Raw genomic sequence first — 14,063 nt, forward strand, 5'->3', positions numbered from 1 at the left:
TGAGAATTATGACAAGGGTAGTTGACATAGTGGATAGAGTAAAGAGATTGAAATAGCAATGGTGAGCCACGAGACTAAAATAATGGACGAAAGGTATGCTGACTATAATTATTTTGGGCAAAAACGGGACGGTTTTTTTGGCGGCGGCGGGGGGGTTCACACTTAATATCGATTTTTCTTTCGTCCATATTAGTATTCATTAAAGAAAAGGTTCTCTCCACAGAAGCAGTATTTCTAGGAAGGCAAAGTATGAATTCTACAATATAATTCTACATTTCCGTGAATATTTGAACCCATCTATCCGATACAGGAACGTTTTCAGCATTCCATTGTTTTAAATAATTAGAAATTATTAATATTGTTGCGTAGGGGTGGGCAGAAGATCCAAATGAAAGGCTAAAGTCGCTTCATAGCATTTATTGGGTGATTAAGGAGGTCGACACGCAGCCAGGGCTCGTTCCAGAATAATGCCCCACGCCAAGTGTACTTCCTTTTGAAGGACAGGTTGCTCACTGTAGAGTCCTCAACCCGTTTGTTTATCTATTGTTTAGGCACGTATGATCTCACGGTCTCAGGCACGCACAGTCTCACGCTTTCATCAGGATTCTGAGAACTCTAGCGGGAAGTGACTGAGTGCGGCTACCGACCACTTGGTCCAGCTAGGTCAATTCGGGGGTCTCCATTGTTAGCCCTCGACTGCACTTTAGGCGGCGAATAATACCTAATGCACTGAACCAGCGGCTCCTCTTTCCTACGCTACAATATTATAAATGGGCTCACTGATCAAATAAGCAAGTTTCGTTTATTGCCGTTCGTGTGATAAATTGCTCGTCGAAACTGTTCTGAATTTAAGTCCATTCAGGTACATTTTTCAATAAAATTCATTGAAAATGTTCAGTGTTGCTCAAGCTATTTTTCCATGTATTTATATACTTTAGGCTAGTTTAATAGAAGCTCTTGACCTCATAAAAAAAATTGCATTTGTATTGAGATAAACATTAATTATTTAAAAAATACAATTAGAAATATTTTTAACTATGAATGATCGAAATATGTATCGTATATTAAAGATATTAAAAAAAATAAAAATAAATGTATAGGTACAATATACAATCTCCCGTTCAAGCAGACGTAAAGTCGATTAAACGAGTCTCAGGATATTTCAAGTCTGTCAAATGGAGCACATTACGCTCACACATGTAACCGCACTACTTCCACACACATTTTTTGTGCACAAACATATTCGTTTCACTTCCGTGGGTCATAAAAAAATGAAAGAAATCAGCTTCCGAAAATCATATCAATCTATCCCACTATTCTCAATCATGAACTAAAATGTAGAATTTACACCGCATAGGGGGTTTTTAAAACTGTTGGGTGGGTAAAAAAGGAAAAATTTCATGTTTTTTCAAGGTATAAAAATATTTCATTACATTATAATATGTATGTACATACATACATAGGTATATGATGTCAAGATTGCATAAAGGCAATTATTATTTAATCAATGATCCCATACATTAGATATATTTTCTGTAGTATAGTAATAAATAACACTTTTAATCATTTTATCATTCCATTACAAAAAGTACCGTGTTTCTTATTTTCTTTTTAGTCGAATTTTATAAACTTGACAATTAGTTACATGCATAGTCAGCTCTTTCAGTTTACTTACGTTACGTTTAGGAAGGGATTGGAAATAACATGTAAGAAATCGCAATACATTTTCTAAAATAATCATTTTTTACTACATTTTTGACGTTTTTGGGGTTTTCATTTTACTCACCTTTGTATATTAAAACGATATTGTTAATTCAAAATTTGTTTTTCACAATTTGAAAACAAATGAAAAATAAATTGAATAATTGAAAAATTAATTAATCACATTAAAAATAATTATTTAATACTAATATTTCTATTGTATTTATTTGCAAAATACTCGATTCAGTGAATATTATGCAATATTTTGCTATAACTGATATTTTTTATTGTTTGATTATGAAAATCACCAACAAATACAGTAGGGCGAAGAATGTTTTATTTAAACATTGGAAAAGAGCTGTAGTTCGGAAAAGGTTAGAAATAGAAAAATATCTGTAGTAAAGATTTTACCATAATCAGAGTCATCATTGACGATTTCTCTGCTGTAGTGTCGAGTTCTCCGACATGACTTGGACGTCGGATTCGTCGACTGGTTGTTGTTCAGCATGTCCGTGTGGTTTTGTACCTCGTCCGGTTCGACCTCCTTCTTTCTGGAAACGCGATTTTGGCCACCTTCATGATCATCGTTGGAGTCATCCACGTCAGTGCAGTTAGAGTCAGATTCGGAGCACGATTCGTTTCCATTGTTGGACTCGTTGAAAGAGTCACTCCTTTTCGGCGTATACGACTTGCCAGAACTGAAGCCTTCCTTCGACGATAGCTGGTTGTACTCCTTGCGTGCTGGACGATTTTCTGTCGAATATATAAAAAAACATGTATTTTTAACAAATGGCATGAAAAAAATTAACCTAAAAGTAAAAGAATTTTCTCATTGGAATTTTTTACGTCTATAAACTTTCTTTTTGTTTCTTTTTACACGAGCTTTACGGGACTTATAACTTTTTATCCATTTTTGTCGACTTTCAATTTTGGAAGAACGTATTATGTAAGCAGAGATGGATGATACAAAAATTTTCATTCGTTATAAAGGATGCTTTGTCGCAGGAGACGTAATTGATTTATCTTGTAACCGAGTTTTTCTTATAAGCGCCAAAACAATATCTTTCGGCTTAGAAAGTTTTCAACGTTTGACTGAAGGCTTTGACAACTTCTGAAGGATCACCACTCCTTCTGTATAAATAGAACGTACATACATAGGTACAATGTCAAACGACATGGCCGACCCGATTATATATTCACTAAATTGCAATATTATAAAACGAGATATTTATCATTGTATTTTTGTGTAATTACTTAAACTAAGTACGTTTTGTTTAATTGTTTCGAAGGATCTCATTTGGAGTAGTTTGCTTTCGAAATAATTTAACAAATGAAGTTGGGAAAGTTGTTGTAACTTACATATGGTACCGTTGAATTCGAACCGGGAGATGTTACAAAAGGAAAACAATCGTGTCGGAAAAACTTGCCAGAGCCGAATAATTGGCACTGAACTGAGAGTTTCCTCAGGCACGTAACAAGGCTACATTTCCGATTTCTCATTTCCGTGGGAAGTATTATTATCATCGTCACTGAACGGGAAATTAAATGCTAACTTTGTGAATTCGTTCGCTTGTTCGTTCGTTCGCTCGTTCGCTTTGAATCTTCCAATCCTCATCTCTCCCCATCTTTGACAACGCTTGCATTTGATATATAGGAAACAGAGTAAATATTTAATATAATATTTCAATTCATGGAATTCGAATTCACGGATGAGTAAGTGCAAAGTACGTCTATGTACATAATCTACAATACTGAATTTAAAGAGTTGGTTTCGTTTGAAAATTGAAATATATATATATTTTTTGTTTGAAATACACACCCTACTATTATTTGGGGAGTGAAATAAATATTTCAGTGCAAATTTTGTCTGGAACCATTTTATACTCCAGCTTCTACGTGGTAATGCGTCATACCCGTCGTTGCTGGATCAGTTGGGGCTTTATGTTCTTAATCATTTTGTGCGTTGTAGATATCATCGTTTGATGGTTGTACCTCTGCCCACACAGTTCTTTATCGGACGGCTCCTATTCCAAGAGCTATCCGAATTTTTAATGAAATCGTCGCCTGAATCGTATCTGAATGTGATATTTTCCACCTCAGTGAGTGTAGATTATCAGAGATTATTTTGACCTGCATATTTGTCTGGTAGGCTGCGCTCATAATTATGTTCATGATTTATGTGATGTATAAGTGCATTTTGATCTTTTCCTTTCCATTTGGGCACCACGGTGATGTTTTATATTTGCGGCTAAATCTTATACATACAATTTTTATTTATATTTCATTAAATTTAAATTTATAAAAAACATTCTTAAATAACTTATAAATAGTGTTATATTTAAGTTATAGAAGAGATTAATTAATTATCTTTTGTACGTATGTATATTGGTACTGATTGTTGACATTTCCAATTTTTCTCCCAATATTTAACTGTAATATGTGTTTTCTGACTGCTTCCATTATTGATTTATGCAGTTTTTTTACGTATTGTAAATATACATACATACATAGATATGTATATTCTTGTATTCTTTATATATTTTTTCGACCATTGTGGCGCATTAAAGATTCCTGTAATTGCCACATTGCTTCAAAACTTTAAAATAAGAAAAATAAAATTATTGTTATTATAGAAATATCTATACATTTTTAGATTGTCCCGCTTTTTCCCGCTTTTCAAAAATCCTAATTTAGTAACGCAATTATATGTATGTTCAGCGTCACTCAATCCAAATAAAAATCATAGAAAAAATAAAGTTCCGTTCTACTTGTAAATGAGCGATATTTGAAATTCGAATGAACAAAGTTTTCATCCGAAAATCATGTCACAATTCGAAAATTCCCGTCACGTAAGCGCACGATTCTAAATAAAACTGATTCCGGTCTGAAAAGTTGAGTAAATTTGAATAAACGAACAATTGCTGAAAAGATACCCAACTATGTGCTATCAGTCAAGACTTGTGAGTGTAACTTAATTTCCAACGGGGATTACTTTCGAACAGTTTCACCAATTGTCGTATAATATATAAGTTGGGTGGAATATTACGAAAACCTACCACTTGTACAACGAAGGAACTTAGATTGGGATCGTTAATTGCAAAAATATTTTATCAGCGTCGAATCACTATCGATTTAACAGCACCAGATGGCACCGCGAGTGCGACCAAGTTATCGTAGATATTACGTGATTCGCAAAATTAATTAATGGCAGCCGATCATAGTTTCAATTTCACAACCAACAATAACAACAGAATGTAGCGCAAACAGGTCCATTTTCACCAAAATGGTGAAAATGGTATATTCACGATCTCAGCACACATTACCGTTGTATCAGCGGATCCTAAAACCGATGATGGCAAAAAATACGATCCCATCGGCGCTACACGTAATATCCATTTACACACGAGAAAATCGAACCCACGAACAGAAAAAATAAATTAACAGATAAAATATCAAGAGAAATCTTTTGCGCAATGAGCATAATGTATATAAAATAAACGAGATGAAATTATATGTACTTACATACATTCATATTTCTTACATTTTTTATTATATACATACATTACTATTGGTGTTACCCGAATTCGCTCGGTAAATGGAAATTAAATAATCTTTATTTGCTTTTTTATTTAATTTATTTGAATCGAAAAAAAAGAAATTTAACGGACGACCAATCACAAACGTCTTTGATCAATTCAGCCAATCAGAAACGACTTTGACGAAAGCCAAAGCCGTTTCGGTTTTATATATAGTAGGTATAAGATACAAATAAAAAAAGGAAAATATTATTATCGATGATCCAATAGTTTTTGCAATTTGTATGTTAAAAGATTGTGTCACGAATTAGTTTGACTATCTAAAAAATATTTTTTTACTGTTCTAATATTTAAATCAAAGTTTTTATTTCCCATATCTGTGGGTAATTTTTTTGTTGAGCGTGAATGTTGAGAGGTATGTTATCATCATCATAATTTACAGCCATTGCATTAATTTACAGCTGGATGAAGGCCTCTCCAACACGTTTTCATTTGTTTCTGTTTTGCGAAACTCTCATCCATCTTCCACACAAATTTTTATAATTTCATATACCCGTCTATCTTGCGACCTTCATTTTACCCTTTTTATCCATTCTCTCGGGTAATATTCTAGCACTATTTTTGTCCGCCTTTCGTCCATTCTTCTAGCTACGTAACCCGCCCAATGCCATTTCAATTACTTCACTCTCTTCACTATATCCACTACTCTTGTCATAACTCTCACCCACATATTCCATTTCCTATCTCTCCTCGCTATGACAGCATATTGTTGCGTGGACGTGAAGAGGAGTTTCCTGGATTGTAGAGAAAGATTGCAGTTAGTGTTGTAGAAGTTGTTTATTAGTTTGCACCCGTCAGCTCTCCAGCTCCGAATACTCTACAGTTCGAGAGCGCCCAATATTCATACATATGTATCAGGCGCTCTCCGTATACAGATATTCGCGAGATCCTATTGGTCGATGAGTCGCGCGATCCTATTGGCCGTTATACACGATTCCTCTATACGTCGAGGCCATTTTAGCACGAACGCAAGATCAGGTGATCAGAGCTAGTAAAGCATCGGTCCGCGAGCGCCATTCACCTAATCTCTACGTTACAGTATCATGAATTGGAATCATTTACGCTGACGAATTTTGTCTAAAAAGAAAAAAAATAATTTGAGAAGCTAAATTTTGCATTGAAATTGAATTTTTAGGTCTAGTCTTAGATTCAGTTAAACTACATATGTATGTATATATACATTATTTAATTTAATTATTTCAGTCAAAATTTAATAATGTATGTATGTATATTTAATTTTTCATGTCACATAATTGAATGATATACGAGTTTAATTTCGAACGAAAGTACGCCAACGGAGAACTTTTAGAAACTTTTAGAACAACGGAGAAATTAATGTAATTTTGTCCAACGGCAATTAACGAGTTTTATGCGTCGTCGAGCCATTTCACGTATCTTGTTAGAATTTATTATCACTCGATAAGCAGTTTAAGGGTTGAGAAGGCTGTATACTGGAATTCTAATAGAGGGAAGGTGACGACCCAACTTTCGCTCTCGCTTTGTATAATACGAGATCGTTATGCGACCCGACGCGATATTCGATACGCGAAATACGATCTTTAAATGTCCCCGATCAATTTTCAGACACATACATATATGCAAATTTTACCATATTTATCAGGCGTTGGAAATTTAATGTGAAAACCGTTAATAACGCACGTTGACGCGGCGCACATAGTGGTATTTGGCATGAAAACCTGTATGTACGTATGTATGTATGTATGTATGTGCGGCTGTACGATCGGAATCGGATAAGCGGAAAATGAGGAAAATGCACACCATTCAGACATTGCGATTGCAATGAAATTTCAACCACTTCAATCAATAAAATACACATGTATGTATATATGTAGATTGGATCGTTCGAGTATATCATTTTAATTAACTCTGAACCAATATATACATTTATAGGATGTGTGTATCTGTCTAGCATAGGTACGTATTACTACCTGTACAAATATGGTACATACATTCAATATATTTTCTGTACCAAGGCTGTCCAATCCGACGAACTTAACGTGTTTTATGGTAGATTTTCTTTTTATGTTATACTATATTATGATATTACAAGGAAAATACTAAGTATGTAGTTCTGTTCTATAAATACACATGTTATTGAATCGATTATAATCGGAACTGTGTTAAAAACATGTTTTTAAAAACGGGCTGTTTGATTTACACGACGTGAAGAAAATTTATCAAGTAAATCAAGTAATTAGGATTCCTAATTGGTTTCGAACGAGGGAAGTTCAAGTAATTAAGTGGGGCCGTGTCCCTAAAAACAGGTGGATTAAAGTCGACCCTTAAAACATGACCGAAGTGTCAAACACTGAATTGAATCAAGCGAGAAATGGAGGATGGACGAAAAATCTTTTTTCGTCTTTTACGCAATCTGAGTACTTAATTAGACTGTGAGTGTTGCTGGAGTAGGTATGAAAAAAGTATTCGCTTTTCACTTCGCCGACAAAGCATTTTACATTGCTAAGAGGACCGACTCCCCCTCGCTGATTCTTTTTTTGTAATGTTAAGAAGTCAAAAAAGTGAAAGCGGAGGCAATCTAAAAGTGAATTAGTTTTAGGGTACGTAATTTCGTTTGAAAATCATGATTATATGTATAGGATGAAGTGGGCTACAGCATTGTTGGAAACAATAGGGCGTTACACTTACTTGCTCATCAAGCTTTGACATTTCCAATTGACGTCACACCGAGAAATTATACAGAATGAGGTCAAAAATTAGTTTGTGATTCCAAATTTGTTTTCAAAAATGTTTTCTTCAAATATTCAAATGATTGATTTCTATTTTATTTCACATACACCTAACTAACAAGCCCTTGTTTTTCTTTCATTTTTACTAGCCTCTTCTTACTTCACTTAGAATTTCTTCGTCAGAAAAATTTTGGGTTCTTTTCCACATTCTTCAGATCGTTTTCAAACTTTGCCGTTTTTAAAAAAATATATTTCGTAAAAGCATTAAATCTAAAAAAATAATTAGTAAAAATTGTTAGTTTAAAAACTGGTTACACTACGAAACATCTACGGACAAAATGTCTAACAACACAACATCCACGACAAAATGATAACGCGATTAAATGGTTACGCCACACATGTAATGCTGACGGACAAAATTATTACGTGACATAAAGTTCACGGTCAAAATGATCACGCGACATAATTTTTATACACAAAACATTCATACGTTCAAAAACGATTTTTTTAACGAAATAAAACGCGTAAGAATTCAATAAAAGGTGTAGTAAAATAAATATAAGATAAGTCAGTCTAATCTAAATTTAATAAAAAAAAAAAATAGCAAACTCAATAAAGAATTTGGTTGATATACATAGTTTTGTGTACAAAAATGTTTTGTGTATGAACATTATGTCTCTTAATCATTTTGGCCGTAACCATTTAGTCACATACCTTAATTAATTTGTGGTGGACGTTGTGTAGTTAAACGTTTTGTTCGAAGACTTTTCGTCGTGACATATGCACATATGTACATATGTACATAGTAAAATCAAACAAATCCATTATCGTCCAACTATATAAAAATTTATCGATTTGAATTACATACTTCCTCTATAAATTTACAAAGTATTGGGAATTTACGATTTATCTACATATATATTTTTATTTTATTTTTATTTTATTTTATTTAAATAGGCACACATACAGAATAAAATATAAAAAGAAAGTTGTATAATGAGACAAAAAATAATAATAAACATAAATAAAAATATAATATTCCATTTACAGTGAGCACCACATGGTGATATAAAAAAGTAAAATTACAAAAACATCAAAATTTTAAAAAAAAGAAAAGAAACAGATAAAGAAAAAGATACAGATAAAGTAAAAAAGAAAAAGAAAGACTATAAGGGTGAAGAAGCAAATCAACCACATATTATTTTCTTCACCTTTGTCCTAAAAATACTAAAAGAGTCTCTAAAGAGGTCAGGACAATCATCTAAGCTATCGTAAATACGGCATATACGAACGATTGCACTATTGAAAGAGGTGTTGCTTTGACAAATAGGTGGATAAAAAAGATTTGTGCATCTGGTGAATCGGGCATTAGCGTTAAAATTAATCTCGCTTAAAACAGACGTGTCAAGAATACCATTAGCAATCTTATATAAAATTAACAAATCAGAAACCCTTCTACGCTGAGACAAACTTGCAATATGGAAAAAAGAAAGTCTGTCATTATAAGATGGTAACAGTTTTTTAAGACCAGTCTTATAGGATAAATGGCGCAAAAAACGCTTCTGGATTGTTTCTAAGTGCTCAATGTGAGTTTGGTAATAGGGAGACCATATGATTGAGGCATACTCCATATTACTACGAACTAAACTGTAATAGAGTAGAATCAGAGTATGGGGATTCTTAAAGGGCTTCGCAACTCGGCAAATAAATCCCAATAGTTTATAAGATTTAGTAACAATATGATTAATATGTTCATTAAATGATAGTTTGGAATCTATAAGTATACCTAAGTCTCTGGCACAATTTTTTGCTGTAAGATCTACGTTATTAATATTGTAAGTAAAGTCAATTAGGTTACGATTTCTGGAAAGTGTCATTGAGAAGCATTTAGAAATATTGAGATGCATAAGGTTTACATTACACCATTCAGATATTATATCAATGTCGGATTGTAATTTTAAGCAATCCGACTCACTATTGATAGGATGGAAAACCTTAAGATCATCGGCATAAAGTAAGCATTGACACTTCAGTAGGGGGATTAGGTCATTAATAAAAATAATAAACAGAAGTGGTCCAAGGTGAGAACCTTGAGGAACTCCTGAAAGGATTATTTTAGGGGCTATTATTTTATACTCGTACATATATAAAAATCATTGTTTGTCTGTCTCGTATAGGCTCCTAAACCACTCAACCGATTACGATGGGACTTTCAGAATTTGTTGTATGCAGGTCCGGGAAGATTACGGTGAAAAAACCTCTTAATAATAATATTCGTAATTACGATTTTACCGACGCGAAAGTTTGAAACGCCATTGTGTAGTCAAGGAAATGTGTTCCTTGGTAACCACGATACCAGTTGGCTTATGACGACACGTCTCGGAAGAGATGTTATTTGATCTCCAACCATCACTTGAAACGGGAACGGGAACGGGAATTGCATGCGTTATTGTGGCATTGCCACGCATGCCGGGTTCAGCTAGTAGAATAATAATAATTTTAATCATGAAATATTCTTTTTTGTTTCGGGCTGTATATGTAAGTACCTACATACATACATAAATACATTAATAAGCCTATCTATCAAATTGTCTAACATTTCTTTTATACATTTTTTTTCTTCCGGGTAAATTCACGAAAATGTACTTTGTCCTGTACAAATAAAGGAAAAAATGCTTGCAACATTTTCATAGTACAAAAAAGTGACCCGATTGTTTACTGATATAATATTTGGTTATTATTATTTTTTCTATGATGTTGTACATTGTAAGAGATCTGCAAGCGATCGCTCTTTAAGGGTAAACAACTTTCACATATTTACAATATCGAACAAAAAATAAGCCTCGATTCGCAATACGTTTTCTCATCAAAAACATATAATAAATAATCGAGCCAACTCGGCTTGAAATGTGCTGAAAATTATATTTAAGCCTCGATTTTTGTTTAAATTAAGCAAACATAACAAGCTAAATATTTAAGAGCGGAAAGGAAAACGACCATCTAAACTGTGTAAATATTAACTAATCCATCGAAAATTATTATGTAAACATTTTTGATACATATCATATTCTTCCGCTTATAAACTATGGTTTCATATTCAATTCAATTTTATCAATTCATCACTTTTAAGTTGAAATGAACTGTTTTTCATTTTTTACGAGAGGAAAATATATTTCGGTACATATACATATATGTACGTATGTGCATATGTGCATATTTGAATATACAATGTATTTGTCGCTTTAGAAAGTCCGTATGAGACCGTATATTTCAATTTTAAAATTTTCTTTACGTACATACACATATAATGTATGAGTTTATACATACACATATAATGTATGAGTTTATACATACACATATAATGTATGCTACAACTTTGTATTTTCTAATTTAGACGTTAATATTTTCCTCGGAGAAATTTCACAGCTTATTTGAAGGGATTATTATACATACCTTCGTACATCTTTTTCGTTATTTGTAATTTCGTTACCTTTTTTATAAAGAAAACTTATTAAAATTTCATTCCGTTCGGCGATTTAAATATTCCGAGTTACTAATTCGCATTGATTTATTATTTAATTTATGTATATATTTTTTTTTTTTTTTTTTTTTTTTTTTTTTTTTTTTTTTACATATATACCAGGAAGGCCTTACAGGTAAATCCCAATGCGCCTTCCTGGCCAATTACAAATACAGCATTTTTATTATAAGTCGTTGAATTGCGAGACACTGAAAAAACTCGCAAATTAACGAGACATCTATGAATTGTACATAAATTTTTATTGTACATCAATCAAATTTTTCAAATAGTGGTGACATAGTAGGTAGGAAGGATTTTTAGCCAATTTTTTTTTCCGGGAACCGTTTCAACAATGAAATCAGAGAAAATTGGCAAACTCTGATAGGAAACGATCAACCTGGAGTCACAAATCCAGGTCTGACCAACAGCATACTCTGAAAAATTCATTTTCATTCAGGGATAGAACCCGGCACCTTCTTGACGGTAAGCAGAAGCTTAACGTCCGAGCTATGCTGCTGGCTTTTTTTTGTTACGATAATAATTATTTTAATAATAATAATAATTTTTCATTACCGGTTTTACCCCTCAGCGAGACTTATGGTATTAAACTTGTACATATTTATAATTTTCTATATACATACATATATAAAAATTAATGTCTGTTTGTCTGCTTGTCTGTCTGTCTCGTATAGGCTCCTAAACCACTTAACCGATTACGATGGAACTTTCAGGATTTGTTGTATGCATGTCCGGAAAGCTTACTGTGAAAAAATTGCCCAAAAACGGGAACGGAAACGGGAATGAGTGGCATTGTAAGGCAATAATTTCAAATGTTTTCGCGTCGCGACCTGCGTTGTTAGGGTAAAATCAACAAACAATTGAATAATTCCAAATGTGTTCGCTGCCTGCGTTTTTCCGACAAATGGGAACGGGACTGATAACGGGAACGGAGAACGGGAACACGATTGGGAGCGGGAACGGGAACGGGAGCGGGAACGGGAACGGGAACGGGAGCGGGAACGGGACCGGGAACGGGAGCGGGAACGGGAGCGGGAACGGGAACGGAGAACGGGAACGGGAACGGAGAACGGGAACGCGATTGGGAACGGGAACGGGAACGGGAACGGGAACGGGAACGGGAACGGGAACGGGAACGGGAACGGGAACGGGAATGATAACGGGAACGGGAACGGGAAACGCATGCGTTATTGTGGCATTGCAACGTATGCCGGGTTCAGCTAGAAGATTATAAATTTGAAATCATATTCAAAATTTAATATTCCCATTCCTCGATACTCCGTTTCTTAAATTCCCTGGATGGTGCCATTGACATTTGTCATATCTCTTTTCATTCGCTGCACCGCTTCCTCGGTTACGGGAGTCACAAACAACTAGAACAGTTAATAGTTGATAATTTTAATTGTTAACTGTTGGCTTGGCTGTTATATTTTTATTTATTGTAAGAATTTTTAATGTCATGTATTGTTTTTTCTTCTGTAATTCATGTATTTTTTCTTCTGTTCTTAATCTGTTTAGCACACTAGTCGCTTTGGAGTAATTTGTTAGGCGTATATGTATAATTAATTGATATAAAATAAAATAGTGTTGACAAATAGTAGGCAGGATGGTTTGCAAATTTGATAAGGAACCATTTCAACAATGAAATCATATAAATTGGCAAACTCTGATAGGAAATGATTGACTTGGAGTCACAAATATCCAAAGCTGATCAGCAGAAATACTCGGAATAAATTCTTTTCAATCGAGGTCAACCCAGGGCTTGGACCCGGGAACTTTTCGCTGGTTAGCATTAACGCAACCACCGAACTATAATGCTGGCCTACTTTAAGAAGTCAGTGTTACAATTGTCATTCGTACTGTCATGAAATCTAAAAGACTCGCCATAGTCAGTCAGGAAACGACAACATACATACATATGTAGATGAATAATCTTACGTCAACAGGTTCAGTCGTATAAAATAATATATGTGTCGAGTGTTTGATCGATAACCCCCGCACAGCCGGCTGAAATAACACATTAATTAGTTGTAAGCGGGTTAATGTGTCGGTGTGCCAAATTTTTTTGCGCATTAACAGCGACATTTCTGAATAATGTACTCGTATACGATTTCCGATTTTTATCGCGACTTTTCGTGCGAAAGCATAGTAACGAGTGAAAATGCGTGCCGAACGCTTTTCTCGAAAGAGGAAAATAAAATAAACGACAACAAAATGAAAGTGTATCGATTGAAGGCCGTGTTGTGATTGGCGATGTGTAACGCGCACAAACTCTTAAGTCATTTACTCGATTCAATATGAGCGAATGAAAATAAATAGCGATAAAGGTAAAACCCACGTTCTATATATTTGATATTATTAAGTTGTAAAATAAATAAATAAGTTCAATATGTGATTTGTTGAAGTTTAAATTTTCATACTAAAAGTAATCTAAATACATTATGAATAATATTATCAACGGATGTAATAAATTTATAATTGTTTAATAAAACTTAAACCTCGGTATATATGTACATACTT

At 33.8% G+C, this 14,063-nt stretch overlaps 2 protein-coding genes across 2 annotated transcripts in view; both read right to left on the reverse strand.

Annotated features, from left to right (window-relative positions):
• Window positions 1–14,063, reverse strand: part of LOC143910667 (uncharacterized) — a 384,446-nt gene that overhangs the window by 361,236 nt on the left and 9,147 nt on the right. The gene's annotated exons all lie outside the window — the stretch shown is intronic.
• The window catches only part of LOC143910671 (uncharacterized), a 62,884-nt gene that overhangs the window by 2,813 nt on the left and 46,008 nt on the right, over window positions 1–14,063 (reverse strand). The window contains exon 2 of the mRNA XM_077429251.1: window positions 2,113–2,454. Coding sequence (XP_077285377.1) covers window positions 2,113–2,454 — 342 coding nt within the window. The remainder of the gene's footprint in view (window positions 1–2,112; window positions 2,455–14,063) is intronic.

Source organism: Arctopsyche grandis, chromosome 4 (genome assembly GCF_051622035.1).
Source record: "Arctopsyche grandis isolate Sample6627 chromosome 4, ASM5162203v2, whole genome shotgun sequence".
NCBI classification, from domain to species: Eukaryota; Metazoa; Arthropoda; class Insecta; order Trichoptera; family Hydropsychidae; genus Arctopsyche; species Arctopsyche grandis.